Source organism: the organism of the source record quoted next, unplaced genomic scaffold, assembly GCF_019419815.1.
Source record: "Pyrus x bretschneideri cultivar Hongxiangsu unplaced genomic scaffold, Pyrus_bretschneideri_v1 Contig9, whole genome shotgun sequence".
Taxonomy (NCBI): domain Eukaryota; kingdom Viridiplantae; phylum Streptophyta; class Magnoliopsida; order Rosales; family Rosaceae; genus Pyrus; species Pyrus x bretschneideri.
Window position 1 is genome coordinate 1 of NW_025999831.1, and position 25,774 is coordinate 25,774.

The 25,774-nt window shown below is 36.2% G+C and overlaps 5 protein-coding genes across 7 annotated transcripts; 4 read left to right on the forward strand and 1 right to left on the reverse strand.

Annotated features, from left to right (window-relative positions):
• Positions 1–73: 73 nt before the first annotated feature.
• Positions 74–9,158, reverse strand: LOC103953992 (mitochondrial Rho GTPase 1-like). Of its 2 annotated transcripts, XM_018649097.2 has the most exons (14): positions 8,819–9,158; positions 8,631–8,703; positions 8,239–8,428; positions 8,024–8,109; positions 7,765–7,954; positions 7,569–7,650; positions 7,189–7,397; positions 6,782–6,851; positions 6,153–6,248; positions 5,970–6,026; positions 5,064–5,354; positions 4,591–4,658; positions 4,173–4,328; positions 2,487–3,123 (listed from the first exon to the last, which is right to left on the reverse strand). In XM_018649097.2, the coding sequence occupies exons 5-11, from the start codon at positions 7,812–7,814 to the stop codon at positions 5,157–5,159; spliced, it is 762 nt and encodes a 253-aa protein (XP_018504613.1). In that variant the 5' UTR covers positions 7,815–7,954; positions 8,024–8,109; positions 8,239–8,428; positions 8,631–8,703; positions 8,819–9,158; the 3' UTR covers positions 2,487–3,123; positions 4,173–4,328; positions 4,591–4,658; positions 5,064–5,156. The 2 variants fall into 2 exon arrangements, 1 of the variants encoding a protein (XP_018504613.1); XR_007255423.1 differs by lacking the exons at positions 4,591–4,658; positions 5,064–5,354; positions 5,970–6,026; ... (7 more) ...; positions 8,631–8,703; positions 8,819–9,158 and adding exons at positions 74–682; positions 1,370–1,434 and having other exon boundaries at positions 3,073–3,123; positions 4,173–4,580.
• Positions 9,159–9,322: 164 nt separating this feature from the next.
• Positions 9,323–12,167, forward strand: LOC103944385 (GPN-loop GTPase QQT2). Of its 2 annotated transcripts, none has more exons than XM_048576617.1 (6): positions 9,323–9,572; positions 9,694–9,835; positions 9,955–10,181; positions 10,549–10,839; positions 11,379–11,584; positions 11,722–12,167. In XM_048576617.1, exons 2-6 carry the CDS (start codon positions 9,733–9,735, stop codon positions 11,990–11,992), a joined length of 1,098 nt encoding a protein of 365 aa, XP_048432574.1. In that variant the 5' UTR covers positions 9,323–9,572; positions 9,694–9,732; the 3' UTR covers positions 11,993–12,167. The 2 variants fall into 2 exon arrangements, with proteins under 2 accessions (XP_048432574.1, XP_009353104.1); XM_009354829.3 differs by having other exon boundaries at positions 9,324–9,561.
• Positions 12,168–13,034: 867 nt separating this feature from the next.
• LOC108867028 (15.7 kDa heat shock protein, peroxisomal-like) lies at positions 13,035–14,097 on the forward strand. Its single transcript, XM_018646730.2, has 2 exons — positions 13,035–13,199; positions 13,527–14,097. The coding sequence occupies exons 1-2, from the start codon at positions 13,091–13,093 to the stop codon at positions 13,907–13,909; spliced, it is 492 nt and encodes a 163-aa protein (XP_018502246.1). The 5' UTR covers positions 13,035–13,090; the 3' UTR covers positions 13,910–14,097.
• Positions 14,098–16,822: 2,725 nt separating this feature from the next.
• Positions 16,823–18,041, forward strand: LOC103944450. Its single transcript, XM_009354915.3, has 2 exons — positions 16,823–17,065; positions 17,149–18,041. The coding sequence occupies exons 1-2, from the start codon at positions 16,898–16,900 to the stop codon at positions 17,992–17,994; spliced, it is 1,014 nt and encodes a 337-aa protein (XP_009353190.2). The 5' UTR covers positions 16,823–16,897; the 3' UTR covers positions 17,995–18,041.
• Positions 18,042–23,964: 5,923 nt separating this feature from the next.
• LOC108867029 lies at positions 23,965–25,245 on the forward strand. Its single transcript, XM_018646736.2, has 2 exons — positions 23,965–24,276; positions 24,359–25,245. Exons 1-2 carry the CDS (start codon positions 24,109–24,111, stop codon positions 25,202–25,204), a joined length of 1,014 nt encoding a protein of 337 aa, XP_018502252.1. The 5' UTR covers positions 23,965–24,108; the 3' UTR covers positions 25,205–25,245.
• The last annotated feature ends 529 nt before the right edge of the window (positions 25,246–25,774 follow it).

The window sequence follows — 25,774 nt, forward strand, 5'->3', positions numbered from 1 at the left end:
TACCTTCCCAACCTAGCCCGCAGCTGATGGTTTTTTTGTAAATAGCGTGAAATCGGGGGGCAAACAATTGACTGTAGCCATGAACAGTGCCAATTCCCCTCCAACTTTAGAATAGACTAGAAAATGTGCCCGCGCGTTGCTGCGGGACTTGAATGTATCACCTTGAACAGCATGAATAAGATAAATTTTACCTGAACAAATTCAACACAATCATGAATGAAGAAAGGGATAGATGAGTGAATGAGGTTAGTAAGATATGCAGCTTCATTTTTATATACATTCAACTGAGCTGACATGAAAAGACATTGTACCATGAACAGGACGAAACTGAACGTTTTGGTTCCCTAATAAACAGAAGTAACATACAGTTCACACAAATCTTGCCCTTGTAGTCAATGTGGCAAAATATATATCATGTAGATTAGGCAACATAAAAACTGTTTCGTTCTTATTCTAGCATCTAAGTTTTCAAGCACAAACGTGCAAAGCAAAAAACATGCAGGACGCCTGTTACCGTAAGAAACAGAAGTAACATGCAGTCCACACATATTTTGCCTTGCAGTTAAGATGGAGTTTCGTTCTTGTTCAAGCAGCTAAGTCTTGAAGCAAAAATGTTGAAAGCCAAAAACATGTAGAACGCCCTGCAGCAGTCGTTCTTGTTCAAGCAGCAAAGTCTTCCGCACTATAGCAAAGAAAATAAATCAGAGTTTAAAAGAATATCACGCGATGGTCCTGTTTAGAATCACAATTTACTCCCCAATTTCCACCTAACTCCGAACAAACAATATTGATAAATCTTTATCATCACCTTTAACAAAACAGATCACAGCGAAAAGAAAAAAAAAAGTTCCTATGCAAACAAATTCTTCTGGATGTCCAACTTAACCCATCTATGAGAAGGCAAGCAATCGGACGTGCATTTAGACCAAGGAAAATAAATTATACAACTAAAAACATCAACCGATTCTCCTGAAGAGAACACACACACATGCCAACATATTATTCACCAGATTCTAAGCTTTCATTTTCGTTCTATACCGTTCGTTATCTAAACTTATAATTATCAAAACAGCAATAGAATAATAGAGCAACCTTCAATCATTTATCAAAACTGAATTAATTAAACTTCTGCTCAGCACTCCGTTAATTTTAATTGCAACTCTCGTTCTAAAAATTAAAAATTTTGCATTTGAATAATCAAACGCACTTACACATTACATTCCTTTTATTGGTTCTTGACACAATACATTTTAGGATTCGATGTTACAATAATATCACTGAAACATGAATCACGATAGATATAGAAACCAAACTTGCACACAAATGTTCGACTGAATTCAGAACCATTTAATTCAACATAACAAATTACCTCACATGCTTGCTCCCCTTCTGCTCTCATATCGTTGGCTGCGCTTCTAAACGGTTAATGAAGTCCTAAAAACAGAACAACAAAAAACGTTTACCTTTCCAACATTTCAACATATGGTTTTGGCAGGTATAACATTTCAACATAAGCATGACATAGAAAGACAGAAATCCACATGTCACTTTGTTTTTTCAGAACCAACAAAAAGGGCAACTATAAGAGAATGTAACCAATTTTAAACAGTAAATCAGTCTCCCAATAAAGGAGAACATAAGCATGACATACAAAGATCGAAAGGCAGATTTAATTTGGTTTCCTCAAAAGCAACGAAAAGGAGGCTGAATCAGATCAAATTAAACAAAGTGAAAACCAGATAGACAAAGATTAGAAATTTGCTTGCATCTCTATCATATCCCGCATTTCCTTTACAAAATAAACAATCATGAATACAAAGCACATGAAAATTAGCAAACCAAAAAAATTGTTAAAATACGTTCTGGAATCGGTCATCTCACAGTATGCTTATCTACCCTGTTTTTGCTTAACTACGTTTTATTTAGAATTATGTTCAGCGCACTTTTGATGCATTATGCTTGGAATCTGTGACTGATTTTATTGTTATATTGGTTATTGTACTGTTCATTTCATTGTAGGGCAGACAGGAAACATTAAAATAGTAATGAAGCTCAGAATATTCGCTAAACACCAAAACCCACATCACATGCCCTCTACCCGACAAAGATAAATTAAAAACTACAATACAATGCTGAAAAACTAAAGTAGCCAGAAACCAAAAGATCTTAGTGACAACTTGCACGGACATTACAAAAATGCAGGACTCAACACACTAAAACGTCTAGAAACTCGAAGTTATCGCTATTTGGTTATGAAGATAGATATATATCACCAGGAAACCCAAAAAATGGCCAGGATTTGCCAAAATTTGTAAATCAAACACATATGCATCAACTCCTTTTCCTCTGTTAGTCTGTTATCATCTCACATGCCACACTATTCGAGACTGGATCAATTCGATCACAGCCAAACTGCCAGTATTAAACTTAAGGAAGTACCAATCAAATGATCTAAACATTGTGTATTACAGATCCAAGGCAAAAGTGGTAATAAATAAGATAATTTCAGCTGTCATTTGCAATTAAAATTGAACAATGCTTATTCCCAAGGAATATCTGACAATGATTGCAGCAATCAAATGTGCGTTCAATTGAATTAGCTATGTATTTGAGGATTTGGGAAAGGTTTTTTGAGAGTAAACAGACGTTAATTATTAGCTATGTATTTGCTTAACAAACAGTAGCTGAAATTGCTATGTATTTTTCAATGGGGAATTTAAAAACCAATCCCAATTTGTCATTGCTCAAACAAATTGGAATTTCAGAACCAATCTCAATGATCAAATTAACGAAATATTTCTTAAGCTAATTTAGAAAGGCAAATTGCAAGATTTTGAAGGAATTTGAAAAATGAGGGAGAAAAAACCAAATTAGAAGGTCGTGCCTTATCTCCCTCACAAAATCAATCGCACAAAAACCATAGCTTTTGATGGAATTTCAAAACCAAACAAATCTCAAAGATAAAGTTGTCATGTAAACATGTCTAACACAAATTTCTCAATTATTAACACTGCTCTTTCTCAATTATTAAAAACATAAAGATCAAAGTCAATTGGGTGTATAATTATATACCTCATCATGCCAAGCAAAGCAACCAACTTCTGCCTCCAACGACCCAAAATTCTGAAAATTCCAAAAAATTTAATTTAAAAAAAAAAAAAAAACATAAGAAAGATAAAACCCAGCATAAGAGAAATCTACAAACCGGATGCCAGATCATCAAAAGATTAAAAACCACTCAGAATCAATTAGCAATTGAGTCTAAATATGAGAATTTGTGAATTTGTTCCATAGGATAGTTAACAGGATACTATGATATCAAAACCAACACTGAATAAAATCAAGCAATGAGATTGCGATGATATAACGTCATTTCCTTAAAGCTTCATATACTAACCTAAAAAAGAAAATATGGGAAGAATAGACTGCCTCCATTGGCCCTCCAAGTCTCCTAACCACCAAACCACCCGTCTAGATGCATTTGCCTGTTCTTTCCCACAATTCTTAGAGATCAAATAGAACCCTCGGATTGACTGGGGACAATATGGAAATCCTTTTTGAAGCCGTAATACAGGAAGACATGAATAATTTTGACATAAAGACACAAATTGTTGAGGGAGGATGTAAAGCTTCTGCACGGAAGGTTTCTACTCTTGTACATCTAAAAAAATTAAATGAAGCAAGAGAAATTCAACAAAAAACTTGATAACCCTCGCCCAAAAGAACTCACTAAATTCAAAGCATACCATCTACACTGAGTCACTAACATACATTGCTCAGTTAGGACTCTGTTATACTTATCATCCTTGATCAATGTAATCATATATTTCATAGCTACACTCCCCATTGACATACACTAACATAGCATCTACCTTTTTGCTGACTTTATTTGCTCAGTTAAGCAATAGCCAACATACACAATCTGACAATCATAGCAGCTACAGCAATCATCCATAAATGGGCAGAAATACAAATACTATTATATTGGGGTTTGGAACAAATAAACCAATCATCCAATTCGAATGTTGTTTGGAACAAATACACTAACCATTCAATTGAAATGGCATTTGGCACAAATACATTTTTCCATTAATTGGATATTCAATCAACTGGGATTAAAAAATGATTACCAAACAAAAGCCAATTTTCTAAAGAAAATTAGTGTTTTATACCTGCCAATTCCAAAGGCCTGTATAAGCCCAAAATTGAGGGATGGTGACATCTCCAATTTGGAGTTGGGGATCTGCATTTCCTGCAATTCCATAGTGTACAACAGCTTTCACCTTGAATAGGGTTTGTAGTAATTGAGTTGAGATGCCTGCATTGAGCTTTTCACAGGTTTCTACATCAATTTTTTTCCAGCAGGTTTCTACAGAAAATACTTCAATAATATTGAATGATACGGGAAATAAATGGTTAAGATTTACACTAAAAGATTTAATAATTGTCGAATCTAACGGATAATACACTTGTAGTATTGAAGCCAGACACTGTTTCTACATCATTTATTAAATACATTATCTATGATATGCACTGACCAACGAAATTAATCAAAGTAAAACAGATGGTCATCTGCATAATTAAACATACCATGCTCAATCCAGTCATAAGAATTATAACCTTTTTGTCTTCCAATCGTCCAATTCGAAACCTTCTTCCTGTCAAATTGAGTATGTAGAATTTGGTCCAAAGTTATTTTTCTTTCAATTACAATATTCTATGTATTTATAAATTTCAGAGCAGAACGTGCAAAGGCAAGAAAAGCAGCAACAACAACAAAACTCATATAGACCATGAGCTATAAAGATAAACATTTTAGCAAATGATACTGATTTCCGCATACTCATTATTCTCCATATACACTCGTGTTTATTTTGGTCATTTGAATTGAATAAAAAAATATAAAAAAATAAAAAAGACAAAAATTCAACAAAGGTGCAGCATAAGAAAATAGTGTGAGAAATCAGTTTCTTTTAGGAAATATATGTACATATCACTCAAAGAACACCCATGTAATTATACAAACTTAATGAATATATATATATATATAATTTTATGCTTACCAGCAAAATCCAAATACGGTAGCCTCTGATCAGCCACAAAGATTGTAGATTGAGGTTATAACCAGAGATATCTTTGAAAAAGGCAGATCAGATTCATGAGGAAATAAAAACTTTATGTTCAAATACGAAAAGCAAATCAAGAAACGCAAAAACTTGAGAACTAATCGAAACCCAATAGAGAAAAACGAAAATCCAGAGAAACCCACTAACCTGTTCGAAGAGTGACAACCATGCAAACATTCCCCATTTTGACAGGAAGAATAGCAGAGTGTGACATAACCATTCTGAAAACTATAATAGCAGGTTTCCAAATCATTGAAGATAATAAATGAATAGCTAGACATTGAGAATCGTTTTCTTCATTAATTAAACAATAGAATGTGTACAGGGCATAAGTCAAGTTTGCTAATATAAATATCCTCATTATAAATATCACTAAAGCGTGCACATACATTGTGAGGTTTGCCAATATTTTCAGCTATTTCCAAGTGTGTGCTGGTTTGTTTTTTTCCTTTCAAATATGCAGTTCTTTTCATTTGAGTGTAGATGTTAATATTTCTACGATTCAAGTGCCATTTTATTTCTTCACTTGGAAAAAGAACTAAGCCTTTTAAAGTGGCCGTGGTGGAAAGTAACTGGATACGGTTGTATAATTTCTTGACTCACTGCACATTTTGTACCTAAAATTTCCACTTGATTATGTTTTAGCCTCTACCTATTCTCTTCCTTAATTTGGTTTTGCCTAACCAAAGTCTTTTCCTGTTTAAGGACGTGCGCCCTATGTTATTTCCTTCTCCACTGCATTCTCATCTTGCTAAAATTTATAACATCAAACCATCAGAATCTCAACCCATAATCAGTTTTACCCGCCCACAATAAATCAGAATCCTCAAGCCAACAACTTACATTTGATTCAGGAAGTAAAGTGACTTGTGCATATACTTCATCAGTGTCTGGTTCAGCCTATAATTCAGCCGAAAGAAACATATTATTCCCTCGCAAAGCCCAATAACTTGAGTACAAAAGAACCAGCTAAACAATTAAATCCAGAATTCTTAATTTTCTTTATAAGAGCAGCCACCACACTACCTTCAATGATACATTGACAACCCGACAAAGAATCTTCGATGCAAGATTATACACTGGCATCTGCTGATCAGCCAGCTGATTAGTCGATGCCTCCACCTATTTTTGAAACCAGAAATCCAATTGACAATTAGTGATAAAACCCAGAAACACAACCTAATATTCATCAGCTACAAAAACCCAAATAAATAAATAAATAAAAGACTCAAATTTCTATGTAAAAGCGAACATATTTTGACCCCAAAACAAAGATGTCATAGATGGAGGAAGAGAGAAGCGACAAAAAGGGAGAGATACTAACTCAACCCCACCATCTCTTTGCAGCCAACACATTCATTCCCTCAACCCTACCCTCAAATCTTGTACCCAATCAACTCTCTTTCTGTCCCCCTAATCGTGCACCCGCCGTCACCTTCTCTCTGCAACCAACCCCCTCTCCTATCTCCCCCAAATCACACCCCCACTCTCTGCAGCCAACCCCCTCTCCTCTCTCCCCCATATCACACCCCCACCCCCTGAAGGCACTGACACCAGACCACCTCCCTAGAAACCGGCCCTAAAAACCCATACCCATACCTCCCTTACCCGTTACCTTTCTCAAAGCAAAAAGTGTTATATATGATAGTACTGACCCCAATCTGGTTAATGACATTAACTGCATAACGCTCACCAGTAGGTATAGTCTCACTCTTTGAGAAAGGCCTGAGGTCAAAATTGGCAACAACAAATTAACAAAGCCAAATGAAAGAATAAATCTACCGTCACCACAAATATTTTCTAAAATGGAAGATAGACCAGAGTCAAACAGGAAAGGGATAGCAGACACAGTGAGCTTTGTCTCAGTTTGAAAAGAAAATTGGGTAGTTTCAGGAGCAAAATAGTTCATTTGTGTAGAACTATAACAGCATCTGAGAGCTAGGAAGTTATCACCCAATAAATTTTGTTATACCAAAGATTCAGAAAATGGGATTAGGTATGGTGGTACCCTTTCTCTTCACATTTATAATATACGGAGTATAGTGAAGGGGGAAAGCCATACCTTCCTATGAATGAATTTAAAAGAGGGGATTTTCCTGCATTTTTAGGACCAAAAACAAAGCAGCTAACATTTCTTTCCGTTTTTTTCCTTTTACGATCTACTGATCTTCTTCTAGTAACATGGATAGCTGAAGCAGGACTGCCATTGTATCCAACATATATCAAATTCGTCAAACTTCGGTTTGGATTTAACAGTGTCATGAGGGCCCACTGGAATCACAAAAAAACAAAGATATAATTACAATTTACAATTGGCTAAGGAGATTCTTTAAACAAAGAAATAAGGGAAACATAAATATCATCCAAAATAAATGGAAAAAAAAATTCATGAAGAGCATATGTAAGCTAATTTAAACAGGGTAGCAATGAAAACGAAGATACCTCAGACAAAAATGCATTAAGAGGTAAATTCCCAGATGCCGTTCTCTCTGCAGCATCCTTATAAGGAGCTTCACTCCAAGGACTGAAATTTCGGTAAACAGCATATTAAAAATCTATTTTTGGAGAATAAAAAGAAACCATGATGGGAACACACATTATTTTATCCACAAATAACAAAGGGGTAAAAGGAACATACATTATTTTACCCTCACCAGTCAGATCCAAGTCAATCCATACCAGGGGCATTTTGTACTCTTCTGGAGGTATCTCCGTAATTTGCTTACTCTGCTTCTCATTTACCAGCTACGACTCATTTCCACATAAAAATAGAAAATCTGGATAACATCAACTAATGCCAAATCCGAATAATGCACAAACCCTAAACCCTGGATTAACATAAATTACATAAATCATGTGAAAATACAGAAATTACAACTTGAATACCAGAGACAGACCTGAAGAGGGGAAGACTGACTTGAAGCTGCTTGACAACTTGTGACCTGGTGACGTACCTAGCGGCATTTCCTTCCTTCTTCTTTCCCTGCAAATTCGACGGACAATCAACGGGAAGTGTGAGAAAATGGTGAAATTAAATATTGGAAGTTGTTCTTTTAATACTGATGTATATAGGAAAGCTTATCGGAGAAGGAGGAGGTGACCTAGAACTCACCGCAGGCCTGTAATGCTTATGCTTCACCGGGGCCTCGATTTGCAGATAGAAGCTCGGCCCGATCGTAACGAAGCACAGCCTCTCTACCCCTTGAAATCTGAAATCCCCACCCAAAAAACCACGCATGGGCCTTCCTGATGCGAACGGTGGAGTAAGATGACATAGGCGAGAGAAGGGATCAGCGAGGGATCTGAGGGAAATTACAAAGTGAGAAAATTTTTCTTGGGATTTTTATTGTGTCATTTGAGTAGCTAAAAGAGGACTATAACAGTCAAATATAGTGAAAGAATAATTAAGGGCAAGCTGATTGTATGATTAAAGAAATCTCAAACCTTCCATAAAAAAATCAAAGCGAAAACCAGAGAAGCGTGAGGATAGGAAGAGATTGATACCTTACCGGACGTTGGGGGTAGCCCAAGTTGACTGAAATCGACGAAACCTTGCTCGACCTCTCTCTCTCTCTCTCTCTCTGTGTCCATATGAGAAAACCACATCACCCAAAAGGTCAGAGATTTCCAAAAACAAAAGGAAATTAAGAGAGAGAAACGGAGGGGAGAGAGAGAGAGAGAGATAGGAGTACCGTTAGTTAAAGCGTGGACGGCTTCGGTTCTCCGACCACTGTAATACCTGAAGATCTCTTCCGCCCGCCGACTCGAGTCCATCTCCCTGCACTTCTCCTTCATCCCACCGAAGCTCTCGAGTTACAAAAATGAAGCCGAGTTTCTGTGGTTTTAGTTTTAGGAAGCAGGTGCCGATGCTATTCTAGAGATGGTGTTGTGGCTGCGAGGGTTTGAGAAAGTGGAAACGAAGCCAGAAAGTTGGCTAAAAGCACTCGAGTGGCAATCTTGTAAATAAACTGAAATGTCTTACAAAACACTGTTCATATGAATAGTGCGATTTCCCCTCCTACTTTAGACTAAAGTAATAATGAGTTCGGGTGGTATATTATAAAAAATTATTGGGTGGTAAATTATCAAAATTTTAATACTTGGGACTTCAGAAGGGCGTTTGTGCAACTCCGTCAAATAATTTCGAGCACCTACGACGTCGTACAGAATGATAAAATGCATAGGATTTCAGAATTTGCGTGAAATACGGGTGAAATAGTTCCCAAATTACAAGACTTTTACTCCATAGCCGAACCTCCCACAGTTCCGCCGCAGCTCACAGCGTCGCGGCTCTACTTCCGACCATCAGAGAAACCCAGCAACTCTCCTTCACCCAATAGAAATTCATTCCGATTCCCAGAAAATCAATATCAAATTGCGGGAAGGAAGTGGCACGCCAGCTCCCATGGACTCGGAAAACTCATCCGCCGTTAAAGTACTCTCTCTGTCTCTCTCTCTCTCTCACTTTCTCTCATTCGCGCACTAGGGTTTTGTTTGTCAAGTTCTTAGCTTTATTGAGTTTTTGCTTGAATTTTGATTAAGCTTTGTTGTGTTTGATTTTGCTCAGAAGAATGAGGGGAAAGAAGATGAGGAGCTTACTAACTCAATGAAGAAACTACAATTTGAGGAATCATCATCCGGTTCAGGGCAGGCATCAGTGTCTAACTTCAAGAGAAAACCGGTTATTGTAATCGTTATCGGCATGGCAGGTAACTTCATTGAATTAGGTTGTTTTACTTTATTCATTTTGGTTCCTAGTTTGGTGAATAATTGTGTTATTATGTGGCTACTCGATTAAGCGATTGAATGTGTTGTGGGTTTCGATTAGGGAGCGGTAAGACAACCTTTATGCATCGGTTGGTTTCGCACACACATGAATCCAACATTCGTGGATACGTGATGAATCTCGACCCAGCTGTGATGACTCTCCCGTTTGGTGCGAACATTGACATACGGGATACTGTTCGGTACAAGGAGGTGATGAAACAGTTCAATCTTGGACCAAATGGTGGGATTTTGACTTCACTCAACTTGTTTGCTACCAAGTTTGATGAGGTAAAAACTTGCTTCTGAATCTTTGCCTCAAATCATTTTGTTCACTTGAGCATTTGGAAAGCATTGTGAATGGTATATGGCGCCCTTTTTTTACTATCAACCCATCTTCACAAGCATTTGGAAGAGTTTTGTATCACATGCGTAGTACATCAGATTGTAATTTTGGTGATTTCATTCAGTAACTTTGTATAATGTATTGCATCATTGGGCTGAGTACTGGTTCTACTTGTTCAATTTGTTTCCAAATACATGGCCATTTTGGTTGAGCTCTTAAGTGGTTCTTGTATCTCATGCTTTGTCTTATTTGCTTCATTCTTTTTTTCTCATTTATTAAGAATGAAATTGTCATCATGATCTTCAATTTCAGGTTGTCTCAGTCATTGAGAAGCGAGCGGATCAGCTTGATTATGTTCTTGTGGATACTCCTGGTCAGATTGAGATATTCACTTGGTCCGCTTCTGGTGCTATCATCACAGAAGCATTTGCTTCAACATTTCCCACTGTAATCGCTTATGTGGTAGATACGCCTCGTTCAGCTAGCCCAGTCACTTTTATGAGCAACATGCTGTATGCTTGTAGTATTCTTTACAAGACAAGGCTGCCCCTTGTGTTGGCATTCAACAAAATTGACGTTGCTCAACATCAATTTGCTTTGGAGGTATGTTTTACTGTTATAGTTGTGTGGGAATGCAGGCACGAGATAGCATGCAGACATAGACTGATTAGACATATACATAAGCACTTTAATGACATACTCACATCGTTTAAGTGCTTGTATATGGTGGGTCTGCAAGCTATTAGGGTAAACCATAAATTAAGCCAGTTGCCCGCTATATAAGCAGTAGATGGTTTCAGGAATATATTGCTCGGCCCTAGTGGTAGAATCTGTCACAAACTCAGGTGGTTTATAGTTATTTGAGTTTAAATATTAAACGAATGTATAGATTGTGGAACCATGCTGTTAGGGGGCAGTCTGTCATGCGAAACTCAGTAGTGACAGGGAGCAGAGCATAAAACAACCTCCAGTATTATATTATGCCATTTTTCTAGTAGAATAGCTCTGTTCAACCTTATTATGATTCAAGTGTTGGAATACCATTTTAATATGCCCCCGATTTTAGTAGCTTGATGGAAATAATTGAAAATTTATATGGAAGAATTGTAGTTCTAGTCCTGAAAACTGCTGTGTTCATGCAGTGGATGGAGGATTTTGAGACATTTCAAGCAGCAGTGAGTGCAGATAGTTCATACTCTTCAAATTTGGCTCAGAGCCTCTCCCTTGTGTTGGATGAATTCTATAAGAACTTGCGGTCTGTTGGAGTGTCTGCGGTTACTGGTGCTGGAATGAAGGATTTCTTTAACGCCATTGAAGCAAGTGCTGACGAGTACATGGAAACCTATAAGTAATGCATGAACTTCACAAACCTACCTTCACTTTATGCTGCAATGCCACAGTGGGAATATGTTTATGATGTAGGTCAAAATTATGTATATATTTGATTTAGTTTTCATAATTAGCCACTTCTTATTGTTTGTGTAGGGCTGATCTGGACAAGAGACGGGCAGAGAAGCAACGATTAGAGGAGGAACACAGAAAGGAGAACATGGAGAAGTTGAGGAAGGATGTGGAGAAATCCAGGGGAGAAACTGTGGTCTTGAGCACTGGTTTGAAGGACAAAGATGAGAGGGGTAATACCGTGATGGATGAGGATGAAGAAGATGAAGTCGAAGAGGAAGATGAGGTTTTTTCTGAAGATGAGGAAGGTATAGATGAAGATGAAGACGAAGAGGTTGGCAGGTTCTCGTTTTAGTGATGTTTCGTTGCTGGCAGATGTTATTTGGATTGTAAGTATTAACTCACTAGTTGGTAGTTACCAAGGGAATGGATGGTATCACTTGGGGTGGACGTTGGTTGAGTATTTTCATCAATTTGTTTGGATGTAAACTTTGTTGGTGAAAATGCAATGAAGTTGGTTGTACAATGCATGTATAGTCCATCTAATTATTTCGCTACGATAATCATGATTATAATTTTAACGAGTTTAATTTCTTGAAAGAACCACTGATCATTTCCTCTTTTTACCTTAAAAAAAAAAGTTAATTAGCTCCCTTTCCTCATTCCAATTGTGTAGTGAATTTTCATCGCACACATCACAAATAGTTAATTTCTTAAATCATAATTTAAAGAGTATCTTCTGCAAAAAATTAACTTAATCATTAAGAATCGTTCATTTACTTGATAATGACTTAATGATCTCTAATTTGATTATATTCTTAAATGGTGACGAGAAAATGAACGACTATGCAACGAAGATTGTTGATGGCAATTAGACGCTTTGCTTCTCTGTTGCCAAAAGTTCATGCAGTTGTGATCGACAGCTAGCAGATATCTAAAGAACCCTTTTCACAGTTCTCTATATATAAAGCCTATAGCTGATGATGTGCTCTGGAAGTATTAGCACATGCTTGATATCCAAGAGAAATTTTTTATCATGACAGGAATACGAATGGTACACCATATGTTTTTATGTAAGTGGTGGGAAATTTTATTTTTTATGTTATTAATTTTTAACATATATCTCACCATTTATATAGTAACACGTGATGTACCACCCGTATACCGGTCACACTGAAAAATCTCTCTATATCTTGAGGTTAAAGAAATTATTACCTCAATCCAGGAACAAGAAAACTTCAACTTGGGAAAAGGGGAAACAAAAAAAATCAAGAGATCGAATCATTCTCTTTAGGAAGGAAACCCAGAAGAGACCTTTTAGGCTAGCTTGTCACCAACCCTTACATCATGTATAAAAATAAGAGAAAGAGAGTCCTTCATATGTTCTTATTACATTGTGTTGAAACTAATCACCGAAAAGAGAAAAAACAAGTAATTAAGCATCTGCTCTACGATGGAAACCAAACCCGTGGCGAAGGATGAGACGAGTTATCAGGATTTCGAACCGTTTTGCCAATGGAACAAGGAGGAAGGATATGACCTTCTTGAAGTTCATCTACCAGGTACTACTAGATCTATTAGATTATGACTAAATATTGAGTCATTCTATCATACATCAATGTATAGTATATATTATCTTTTAAGTGACTCGAATTCACTTGTTAAATTTTCTGAAATATTTCTCAGCGCACATCTCTCTAGCTAGTAATGTATGCTATACATTGTTGTTCTTTAGAATTTTTGCTAAATGTGTAATCTAGATTTACTGTCTAAATATATTCTCTTGTACATGAGACAATTGCCTAACAGCATAAGTTTGGCAAAAGATCGACTTACGTTTCATCTTCTCTTACGTACTCGTTGTTCTACTTGTTGATGCATGCATGTAGGTTTCAAAAGACAAGATATTAGAGTTCAAATCAACAATTGGGGCATCCTAACCATTAGCGGAAAGCAACCTAGGGTTGAAGAAACTACATCTGCTATACCCAGCCGCTTCTGTAAAGAGATCAAAGTTTCTAAACATTGTGCTACGAACGGTATCCGCGCTAAGTTTTCCCGTGGAATTCTTTCCATAACCATTCCAAAGGAAGCTCAGCACGGCGGAGTGAATGCTGCGTGGGCGTCAGTTAATGACTACGTAGTTGGTTTAAGAAGCAAAGTTTTGAAGCCAAGGCTGAGCAAGAAGACGGCTGTGATGGTGGTGGTGGTTGTTCTGGTCATGGCTCTGGGAGTTTATGTAGTATGTAGATATCCAAAGTCAGCTAGCTAGCTACTCTTACAGTTCAAAATTGATCAACAATTTTAGCAAAACATTTTTAATTTTCAGACCATATTACATTTCTATTACCTGGTCATTTCACTTAATTTACTTGGTCTCTTTAGTTTTTCTGTTTCAATTGTATCTTAATTTGTAATTATTCAATTTCAATATATAATAAAGGTTACAAAGCAGAACAAGCTCCCAGATTGCCTTTATAGCAAGTACAGTTGAAAATTTTAATTAATTATATTTTATAACACCATATTAATTAACTGAATAAAGTATTAACCAAATACATAAACCACGCACAATGTTAATGTATATGAATTAAAAAGATAAATCAAGAGTGGTACTTAAGGTGGTCATTGTCGGGGTGAAATAGTGAAGCCTAAGACCATCTCCAACCCTTAAAGTAAAACTCAAATTTTAGGTTATAAATTTACCCCAACTTGCTCCAACCCTTGGGGCAAATATGAGTTTTAACCCAAAACTCTTTTGTGAGGCAAATTTAACCTAGAATTTCCCCGGGTTAGTGGGGGTAGCCCACCATTATATGTGTATTTTTTTTTAGTTTAATATTTATAAATTCATTGAATTCAACAACTAAGATCTCATATGATTAAATCCAATGGTAAAAAAAAAAAAAAAAGATATAACGGTCCAAATTTAAATCCAACGGCTAAAGTGATTAATTTTTTTTTTATGTGTTTCATATTCTTCCATAGAGTTTCACGAGTCTCATGGTATCGGTTTAGTGATTTTTCAATATTTATTGAAATCTACATATTTTTACGTTAAAATGTTCATAAAATTTAATTAGGATAGTGTACAAATTTTTTTTTTTTTTTTAATTTACTTTAAGAAAAAAAATTATCCTAAATTGATTATTTAATAATCTCGGGCTAAAAATTCAACCCAGAAGGGTTGGATGAGAAAATTGTTTCAGGGTTAATACCTCAATTTTTTGGGTTAAATTTTTTAAGTTTTAACTTAAGAGTTGAAGATGTGGTCTAAGTGTGAAATATAAATAATGAAGATTAAAATATGTAGAAAGAAGTTTTGTTAAATAGTAAAACGAAAAACTAAGCAAATAGAGGCAAGGAACTGCTCCACCAAAATGTGAAAGAATAATCTCACTTGAGCCGAGTCTCAACCATCCGGGCTTCTTGCCTCTTATTCAGCATTTTTTCGCCTGCTTTTATAGCTTTCTGTCTTTTATTTCCCTTCCTTTCTCCTCCCTAACTGTGATACTTCATCCCCATTCCACCATGTGTTTGGATCGGCGGACTCTTATAAGAAATTGGATATTAGATCCACTTCCCTCTCTCTCACTTCTCTTCCCCCAACCAGTATGTTAGATCTCCATCGAGGCCAAGTGTTGGGCATTTTACATACCCCTTAGCCTCATCTTCTTCCCATATGTTACTTTGTTTGTATATATTTGCAGGGGTTTGTGAAGGGGACTTGGATCTGGTGTCTACTTTCTCAGTTCGGAGTTTGGCTTCCTTTGAGGATGTGACTGCGGCGGCAATGTGGTCTTTGCTGCAAGAGATTAGTGTTTTTTTATTGTCTGTTTTCTGTTGCCTTTAGGCCTACACTGGTGTGGGCCTCCCATATATCTTGGGTTGTTGTTATCATTTTGTTTGGGTCTTTTACTTTTCATGTAGTTGTTTGCCTGGTCTTTTTTGGGCCCTGTACTAGTTTTTATTGTAATGAAAATTGTCTTTGTGTTGATAATAAAATAAAAATAAATGAAACCATGAACCAGATATGGGTATTAACCAAAACAAAAAGAACCAATAAAGACTAATTGGTTTTGGTTGATGTTGTCGGGATAATAATGTGTTACCAACGAGAAAAAGGTAGTAAATGGTAAAAAAAGTATATTTTACTGGTCTTAATTGGTGAGATTCTCCTTTTGATTTCATATTGTCATATTATCATCGTGATTATGTAAGGTTTCCATACTATCATTTTAGATAAATTATTTTTTGTTGGTCTTATTATATCTTATATTAGTTATTGGAGGGTTTGTTTTGTTATGGTTGCTACCATGGCCAGGTTAGGCTTTATGTCCTCCTTGACTGATTGTAAATTTTTTTTTATAAATAAAGCAACCTCATTGTCACTTCTTATGATAACAATGCTAGAGTTGGATTGACTTTAGAATTTTACCCCAAAAAAAATGCATTAGTCACTATTATGGTGTGCTATTAGGTACTTTTTAGCTTTTGCCATATATCTTTCATTAATAACATCATTTTTACGCCACCAAAAACAATCAAACAACTACTAATCTTGGTAACTGTTGCTCATTTTTCTTGTAGTGGTATTTGCCCATTTGTTGTGAAATAAAAACAATATTTTTATCTTGTTCAAATAATTTTATGAGAATTTAGAACCAAGGGGAAATTTTAAAAATAGAATTAGCTATTTCTTTGGCTCCACTATGCTATGCATCACTTGGTGGTGTTGACTCCATTTGTACCCACACTGATTATTTGTTGTAACAAACCACAATTATCGTTTCATCTATGTATTACCAAGGAGAGCAAGGGGTTTGTAGCTAGCGTTTGAGAGCATATACCTTTGCAGCCAGAGTCTTGTAATACCAAAAAAAGTCTTAAGGAGGAAGTTTAGAAACAGAGCCTGCATTTAACGGACATACATTCTTAGGATTGCAAATACGTACACATTGGAAATAATGATCGAGCCAATTGTCAACTCCCTTGAAGCTGAATACACTTCTGTTGAACTACAAAAAAGTTAGAAAGGCATCAGCTAGCTAAGATTCTGTGCATGCCTTGTTTTAAAGAAATGCAAAGACAGAAATTGAGCAAGATATAAAGGTTAGGATGTTAGACAAAGTAAAGAACATTCTCGATTTTTGTAGATCGACCAAGCCTACAAGAAACCTGTAAATGATCAAGCTATATATCTTATATGGCTATGACAGATCCAAACACCTAGAAAAGCAACTAGCTGACTGATTTTCACATGGATTCTAATGGTGAATATGAGACAGAAGCAGAGACCATGGCTCTTCATCGGGCCAGATCTTCTTTTGAAGAATTAGAATCTTCTGATTCTGAGCCCGAGGGAAGGCCCCAAGCTAGACCAGCTGCAGCAACATATCCTCCTCCCAAAGCACAAGGCCCTTCTCAGGTACAAACATACTCGCAATCTTGTCTTTTTCCTAATTCGGGTCAAGATTGCTCCATTAATTTGTCTTCTCTGCGTTTTAATAGGCCACTAGTGAGGGCTTGGGCAAGTCTCCTCGTCTTCCTCAAGCTTCTGGAGTTATAGGGATTCCAATCCCTTGGCCTCTAAAGGTTGCAGCTGCTGAATCCTTTCCTGTTATTCATGCTGATGTTGCCCATGCTGCCCCTGCTACTCCTGCTTTTGATGGTCCTGGTGTGATGCCTTCTCCTTTGGCTTCTCTTTCAGCCACGACCTCTTTGCCTGAACTAGTTAAAGAGTTTGGGCAAATTGTAACGAAGCTGAGATCCACAAGGCGCCCTTATGAGCCTCAACATCTTCAAGATCAGCGCAGGATCTTCAGAGAATGGATGCAAAGGGACTTTTCTGCCTTCTTTAGCCTTAAGGCTCTTCAAGATGCTGAGATAGCTCTCACTAAATTATACCAAGCCCACCAAATGACTAAGGTGCAATATGAGTCATTCATTTCCTTCTTTGAAAATCTAAGGGCCTTGAGGGATCAACATCTTAAGGCCGAGAGGCAAGCCAACAGGGTGAGGTGCTACAAGGAGAAGCACACTCGGACCTCCACTACTCTGCAACAGCTGGTGGAGGAGGGCTCGTCCATGGAGGATCGGATAATAGTGGTAGTTGCTGAGATCCAAAAACTGGAGGAACAACTTTCTGCTTTGAAAGCTGAGCAGATGACTCTCTCGAGCAAGCTATACAAGAAGATGGAGGAAGTCAAGAAAGTAAACCACGAAGTGGAGGAGTCTGAAGCCCAACTAGCCAACAACAATATAGCTTTAGAAGAGCCGGGTTGTATTTTTACCATCATGCAGACTTATCATTCTAGGATAGCTGCCTTGGCTAAAGATGTAAACTTGTTAATTTAGGGCTTATGTACTGATGAGTCGATATTTTACTTTATATTTTACCATAATCTTAGTATTATCTAGAACATACACCGGAATGTTGCGACAGGAACTGAATGCATCAGGTGTAACTGCATGAATAAGACACAACTACTTGGTTTTCATATAAATTCAATTGAGCTGATATAAAGAGGCAATACAATTTACAAGACGAACTTAAACATTTCAAATCACAAAAGTTGTATGTTTTGCACATAAATTAAGGTAACACAAAAAAAAAACAATGGTACAATTCCAAGTAATAAATTGTCAGGACCAATTATTTCAGAAAACTTATGACCAGAAGTATCATAAGTTTAACATTATAGATCTAGTTATTGTTCACACCCATTATAACACCTTAAACTCTACTTACACCCAACAAATTATTCTTTTTTTTTTTTTCTTTTGCCCCCAACATGTGGTTCAACAACGGGAGAGTTCAAAGTTCGAACCAGGAACCCTTCTCCGCATTGACCAGCCCTGTAACCTCCCATACTTTTGGGCATACATAACAGGACCGGGTGCGAAAAAAAAAAGGGAGTTAAACATGCATACATCGTTTTCACTATGACCCAAACTCATGTTACCACTTTTTAGAATTCTAGCCAAAATGTAAAATATGTCGAATCACAATTTCTTTTAAAAATAAAATATTTAATTTTAACATTTTACTTTTGCACGGGGAAGTCACAGTGAACAATAAAATTTGAGATTCAACATCAATAGAATTAAGAGAAAAAAAAAAAATCTGAGAATTGGAGAATTTGAAATTGACTCACATCAGCAACATATATGTTGTTAGGAAGCTCTTCCTGTAATTCACTCTGAAATCCTCCCTATATAAAATACAACAAAACATTATAAAATAAAATTACAAAATCAATAATATAATTCATTTTTAAACCAGGATAATTCACACAAAAAAAAAAAAAAAAAAGAAGGGTAAATTGCACTCTAAAACTTGACCTGCTTTCTTTGTAATAGAATCCAAGATCTCACGTTTTATTAGCAAGAAAAGCCAAATCCCGCATCAAGCAGTGGGTATAGAAAAGCTCTTCTACGTAGCTTCACCTATTAGCCCCGAACTTTGGTGAACGTCTATGAATACCTTTGGTGTTGACCTTCCTAACTTCGGTGAATGTCCATAGATACCTTGAGTACTGCCCTTTGAAGATTAGAAATGGCTTCATACCTACCCTCCAACTGTTTGATAAAATGTCCAAAAGAAGAGTTAATAAATGGTGATCTTAGTAAATAACAAAGCATCATCATTTTTGGATAAACATATTAATGGGATACAATGATATCAAACATTGTTAGTGTGTTCAAGATAAGTGTGTTTTTTTATTAAGCATTCATACGGGAGCAGCGTTGGAACATGTTAGTTACCTTCGTAAATGAATTATTAACATATGTGTGCATTTCCAAATGACTTCAAGCCAACCAAAACTCGATGAAATAGTGATATGCATACTATTTCTGGTAAAAAAAATTTATACTGACCCCCTAATATTATTTTCTGGATCCGCCACTGATGTTTGGTGCCCAAATAGCAATCTGTGCAAGTTGATCAAGAGTTCACTAATGGGTTTTAGCCAGTTAACCATTTTGCTAAAAAATATTTTGCAAAAAGTGGACCATCTTTAACTTTAAAAGACCATCTCTATCTTGCCTAGACATATTGCATCACCAATGGCTTGCTTCACATTCACAAAAATGAGCAGTGCCCATTGACACATGGGCAAACCTCAACGGTACCAACCGAATCACAACAATCCTCTAAAGAAAAACAAACAATGAAATGACTTCAAGAAAAATCTCTATCATTTCTTCAGTGAAGTGATGTATTTCTTAGCGCACATCTCTCTAGCTAGTAATGTATGCTATACATTGTTGTTCTTTAGAATTTTTGCTAAATGTGTAATCTAGATTTACTGTCTAAATATATTCTCTTGTACATGAGACAATTGCCTAACAGCATAAGTTTGGCAAAAGACCGACTTACGTTTCATCTTCTCTTCCGTACTCGTTGTTCTACTTGTTGATGCGTGCATGTAGGTTTCAAAAGACAAGATATTAGAGTTCAAATCAACAATTGGGGCATCCTAACCATTAGCGGAAAGCAACCTAGGGTTGGAGAAACTACATCTGCTATACCCAGCCGCTTCTGTAAAGAGATCAAAATTTCTAAACATTGTACTACGAACGGTATCCGCGCTAAGTTTTCCCGTGGAATTCTTTCCATAACCATTCCAAAAGAAGCTCAGCACGGCGGAGTGAATGCTGCGTGGGCGTCAGTTAATGACTACGTAGTTGGTTTAAGAAGCAAAGTTTTGAAGCCAAGGCTGAGCAAGAAGACGGCTGTGATGGTGGTGGTGGTGGTTGTTCTGGTCATGGCTCTGGGAGTTTATGTAGTATGTAGATATCCAAAGTCAGCTAGCTAGCTACTCTTACAGTTCAAAATTGATCAACAATTTTAGCAAAACATTTTTAATTTTCAGACCATATTACATTTCTATTACCTGGTCATTTCACTTAATTTACTTGGTCTCTTTAGTTTTTCTGTTTCAATTGTATCTTAATTTGTAATTATTCAATTTCAATATATAATAAAGATTACAAAGCAGAACAGGCTCCCAGAATGCCTTTGTAGCAAGTACAGTTGAAAATTTTAATTAATTATATTTTATAACACCATATTAATTAACTGAATAAAGTATTAACCAAATACATAAACCACGCACAATGTTAATGTATATGAATTAAAAAGATAAATCAAGAGTGGTACTTAAGGTAGTCATTGTCGGGGCGAAATAGTGAAGCCCAAGACCACCTCCAACCCTTAAAGTAAAACTCAAATTTTAGGTTATAAACTTACCCCAACTTGCTCCAACCCTTGGGGCAAATATGAGTTTTAACCCAAAACTCTTTTGTGAGGCAAATTTAGCCTAGAATTTCCTCTGGTTAGTGGGGGTAGCCCACCATTATATGTGTATTTTTTTTAGTTTAATATTTATAAATTCATTGAATTCAACAGCTAAGATCTAATATGATCAAATCCAACGGTAAAAAAAAGAAAGATATAACGGTCCAAATTTAAATCCAACGGCTAAAGTGATTAATTTTTTTATTTTTATGTGTTTCATATTCTTCCATAGAGTTTCACGAGTCTCATGGTATCGGTTTAGTGATTTTTCAATATTTATTGAAATCTAAATATTTTTACATTAAAATGTTCATAAAATTTAATTAGGATAGTGTACAAATTTCTTTTTTTTTTAATTTACTTTAAGAAAAAAAATTATCCTAAATTGATTCTTTAATAATCTCGGGCTAAAAATTCAACCCAGAAGGGTTGGATGAGAAAATTGTTTCAGGGTTAATCCCTCAGTTTTTTGGGTTAAAATTTTTAAGTTTTAACTCAAGAGTTGAAGATGTGGTCTAAGTGTGAAATATAAATAATGAAGATTAAAATATGTAGAAAGAAGTTTTGTTAAATAGTAAAACGAAAAACTAAGCAAATAGAGGCAAAGCACTGCTCCACCAAAATGTGAAAGAATAATCTCACTTGAGCCAAGTCTTAACTATCCGGCCTTCTTGCCTCTTATTCAGCGTTTTTTCGCCTGCTTTTATAGCTTTCTGTCTTTTATTTCCCTTCCTTCCTCCTCCTTAGCTGTGATACTTCATCCCCATCCCACCATGTGTTTGGATCGGCGGGCTCTAATCAGAAATTGGATATTAGATCCACTTCCCTCTCTCTCACTTCCCTTACCCCAACTAGTATGTTGGATCTCCATCGAGGCCAAGTGTTGGGTATTTTACATACCCCTTAGCCTCACCTTCTTCCCATATGTTACTTTGTTTATATATATTTGCAGGGGTTTGTGAAGGGGACTTGGATCTGGTGTCTACTTTCTCAGTTCGGAGTTTGGCTTCCTCCGAGGATGTAACTGTGGCGACAATGTGGTCTTTGCTGCAGGAGATTAGTGTTTTTTTATTGTCTGTTTTCTGTTGCCTTCAGGCCTAAACTTGTGTGGGTCTCCCATTATATCTTGGGTTGCTGTTATCATTTTGTTTGGGCCTTTTACTTTTCATGTAGTTATTTGCCCAGTCTTTTTTGGGCCCTGTACTAGTTTTTATTGTAATGAAAATTGTCTTCGTGATAAAAATAAAATAAAAATAAATGAAACCATGAACCAAATATGGGTATTAACCAAAACAAAAAGAACCAATAAAGACTAATTGGTTTTGGTTAATGTTGTCGGGATAATAATGTGTTACCAACGAGAAAAAGGTAGTCAATGGTAAAAAAAGTATATTTTACTGGTCTTGTTTGGTGAGATTCTCCTTTTGATTTCATATTGTCATATTATCATCGTGATTATGTAAGGTTTCCATACTATCATTTTAGATAAATTATTTTTTGTTGGTCTTATTATATCTTATATTAGTTATTGGAGGGTTTGTTTTGTTATGGTTGCTACCATGGCCAGGTTAGGCTTTATGTCCTCCTTGACTGATTGTAATTTTTTTTTATAAATAAAGCAACTTCATTGTCACTTCTTATGATAGCAATGCTAGAGTTGGATTGACTTTAGGATTTTACCCGAAAAAAAAATGCATTAGTCACTATTATGGTGTGCTATTAGGTACGTTTTAGCTTTTGCCATATATCTTTCATTAATAACATCATTTTTACGCCACCAAAAACAATCAAACAACTACTAATCTTGGTAACTGTTGCTCATTTTTCTTGTAGTGGTATTTCCCCATTTGTTGTGAAATAAAAACAATATTTTTATCTTGTTCAAATAATTTTATGAGAATTTAGAACCAAGGGGAAAGTTTAAAAATAGAATTAACTATTTCTATGCTATGCATCACTTGGTGGTGTTGACTCCATTTGTACCCACACTGATTATGTGTTGTAACAAACCGCAACTATCGTTTCATCTATGTATTACCAAGGAGAGCAAGGGGTTTGTAGCTAGCGTTTGAGAGCATATACCTTTGCAGCCAGTGTCTTGTAATACCAAAAAAGTCTTAAGGAGGAAGTTTAGAAACGGAGCCTGTATTTAACGGACATACATTCTTAGGATTGCAAATACGTACACATTGGAAATAATGGTCGATCCAATTGTCAACTCCCTTGAAGCTGAATACACTTCTATTGAACTACAAAAAAGTTAGAAAGGCATCGGCTAGCTAAGATTCTGTGCATGCCTTTTTTTAAAGAAATGCAAAGACAGAAATTAAGCAACATATAAAGGTTAGGATGTTAGACAAAGTAAAGAACATTCTCGATTTTTTGTAGATCGACCAAGCCTACAAGAAACCTGTAAATGATCAACACTTCAAGGAATTAAGGAAAGGTCATATGAAATTTTGGAAAACTACTATGTACCATAAAATGCCCACGCTATATATGTCATTCCTTTGTAACATATTTTCGTAAAACTAAATATTATAATTATATGGCTATTAATATATATTAAAAATTAGGTAATTTAATTGTTCAAAACAAAACGGAACGATAAATTTCTTATCATAAATCAAGAGTAAAAGCAGAAAAAGGGAGCAATAATAAGATTGATATGTAACCAACCAAAACTGAAAATAATGTAAATTAAACCCATTTAACGGTTTGCAAATAACCAATTTAATAATCGTAATTATTGTGGGATAAAAATATTTAAATTTGCAAAACATGTTTCCTACAATCCCCCACGTATATTGCAAATTAAAAGCAAACAAAAGATAGACAAATACAAGAAATGGCTATATAGCTATTAACAACCATAATTTTTAGGAGGTAAAATGATTTGTAATTTGAATTATTTAAAAAATCTAACAAAAAAAAAGTTAGAAAGGCATCAGCTAGCTAAGATTCTGTGCATGCCTTGTTTTAAAGAAATGCAAAGACAGAAATTGAGCAAGATATAAAGGTTAGGATGTTAGACAAACTAAAGAACATTCTCGATTTTTGTAGATCGACCAAGCCTACAAGAAACCTGTAAATGATCAAGCTATATATTTTATATGCCTATGACAGATCCAAACACCTAGAAAAGCAGCTAGCTGACTGATTTTCACATGGATTCTAATAGTGAATATGAGACAGAAGCAGAGACCATGGTGTTTCGTCGGGCAAGATCTTCTTTTGAAGAATTAGAATCTTCTGATTCTAAGCCCGAGGGGAGGCCCCAAGCCAGGCCAGCTGCAGCAACATATCATCCTCCCAAAGCACAAGGCCTTTCTCAGGTACAAACATACTCGCAATCTTGTCTTTTTCCTAATTCGGGTCAAGATTGCTCCATTAATTTGTCTTCTCTGCGTTTTATAGGCCAGCAGTGATGGCTTGGGCAGGTCTCGTCGACTTCCTCAAGCTTCTGGAGTTTTAGGGATTCCAATCCCTTGGCCTCAAAATGTTGCAGTTGCTGAATCCTTTCCTGTTATTCCTGCTGATGTTGCCCATGCTGCCCCTGCTGCTCCTGCTTTTGATGGTCCTGGCGTGATGCCTTCTCCTTTGGCTTCTCTTTCAGCCACGACCTCTTTGCCTGAACTAGTTAGAGAGTTTGGGCAAATTGTAACGAAGCTGAGATCCACAAGGCGCCCTTCTGAGCCTCAACATCTTCAAGATCAGCGCAGGATCTTCAGAGAATGGATGCAGAGGGACTTTTCTGCCTTCTTTAGCCTTAAGGCTCTTCAAGATGCTGAGATAGCGCTCACTAAATTATACCAAGCCCACCAAATGACTAAGGTGCAATATGAGTCCTTCCTTTCCTTCTTTGAAAATCTAAGGGCCTTAAGGGATCAACATCTTAAGGCCGAGAGGCAAGCCAAAAGGGTCAGGTGCTACAAGGAGAAGCACACTCGGACCTCCACTACTCTGCAACAACTGGTGGAGGAGGGCTCGTCCATGGAGGATCGGATAATAGTGGTAGTTGCTGAGATCCAAGAACTGGAGGAACAACTTTCTGCTCTAAAGGCTGAGCAGATGACTCTCTCGAGCAACCTCTACAAGAAGATAAAGGAAGTCAAGAAAGTAAACCACGAAGTGGAGGAGTCTGAAACCCAACTAGCCAACAGCAATATAGCTTTAGAAGAGCCGGGTTGTATTTTTACCATTATGCAGACTTATCATTCTAGGATAGCTGCCTTGGCTAAAGATGTAAACTTGTTAATTTAAGGCTTATGTATTGATGAGTCGATATGTTACTTTATATTTTACCCTAATCTTAGTATTATCTAGAAAATACGCTGGAATGTTGCAACGGAGTCTTTTAAGATGATTTTTTCAAAGTTTTAGATTTTTCTACCAAGCTATTTGGCCATGGCAATGAAAAAAGGGGTTTTTTGAAATAGGTCCAAAGTAACTAAAAATTGGACCTATTTCAAAAGTCAAAAGTCACTAAAAATTGGACCTATTTCAAAAGGTAGTCCATAAAATTAGACCTATTTCAAATTTTCCCATGAAAATAAATGCCCAGCACACAACTTTTTCAAATTGACGTTTTTGAACATTTTGGGTATTTTAGAGGTCACGATGACATATTTTGAGGAACATTCCTTTTGAGGATTTGTAGGGGACGCCTTTAGCTTTCAAAAGAGTTTTATTGAGGCCAAATCGGAGTTGATTTGGTCAGTCAAAAGTTTGATTTTCTGAGAAGTCCGAATTTCATTTTTAATAGGAAACCTTTTATTTGTTGTTTTATTAATTTATTATGTTTCCTAGTTTTATTCTTAGATCTTTTAGGGC

Bases quoted from the DNA above. Each gene is read 5' to 3' on its own strand.
- LOC103953992 (XM_018649097.2), bottom strand. From the start codon at position 7,814: ATGCCCCTGGTATGGATTGACTTGGATCTGACTGGTGAGGGTAAAATA. The intron at 7,398-7,568 runs GTATCTTCGTTT...TTGTGATTCCAG, and splicing joins TTAATGCATTTTTGTCTGAG to TGGGCCCTCATGACACTGTT. The intron at 6,249-6,781 runs GTCAGTACTATC...TTTCAAAAATAG, and splicing joins ATGTCATTAACCAGATTGGG to GTGGAGGCATCGACTAATCA.
- LOC108867029 (XM_018646736.2), top strand. From the start codon at position 24,109: ATGGATTCTAATAGTGAATATGAGACAGAAGCAGAGACCATGGTGTTT. The intron at 24,277-24,358 runs GTACAAACATAC...TGCGTTTTATAG, and splicing joins AAGCACAAGGCCTTTCTCAG to GCCAGCAGTGATGGCTTGGG.
- LOC103944450 (XM_009354915.3), top strand. From the start codon at position 16,898: ATGGATTCTAATGGTGAATATGAGACAGAAGCAGAGACCATGGCTCTT. The intron at 17,066-17,148 runs GTACAAACATAC...GCGTTTTAATAG, and splicing joins AAGCACAAGGCCCTTCTCAG to GCCACTAGTGAGGGCTTGGG.
- LOC103944385 (XM_009354829.3), top strand. From the start codon at position 9,532: ATGGACTCGGAAAACTCATCCGCCGTTAAA. The intron at 10,182-10,548 runs GTAAAAACTTGC...CTTCAATTTCAG, and splicing joins TTGCTACCAAGTTTGATGAG to GTTGTCTCAGTCATTGAGAA. The intron at 10,840-11,378 runs GTATGTTTTACT...GTGTTCATGCAG, and splicing joins AACATCAATTTGCTTTGGAG to TGGATGGAGGATTTTGAGAC.
- LOC108867028 (XM_018646730.2), top strand. From the start codon at position 13,091: ATGGAAACCAAACCCGTGGCGAAGGATGAGACGAGTTATCAGGATTTC. The intron at 13,200-13,526 runs GTACTACTAGAT...GCATGCATGTAG, and splicing joins TCTTGAAGTTCATCTACCAG to GTTTCAAAAGACAAGATATT.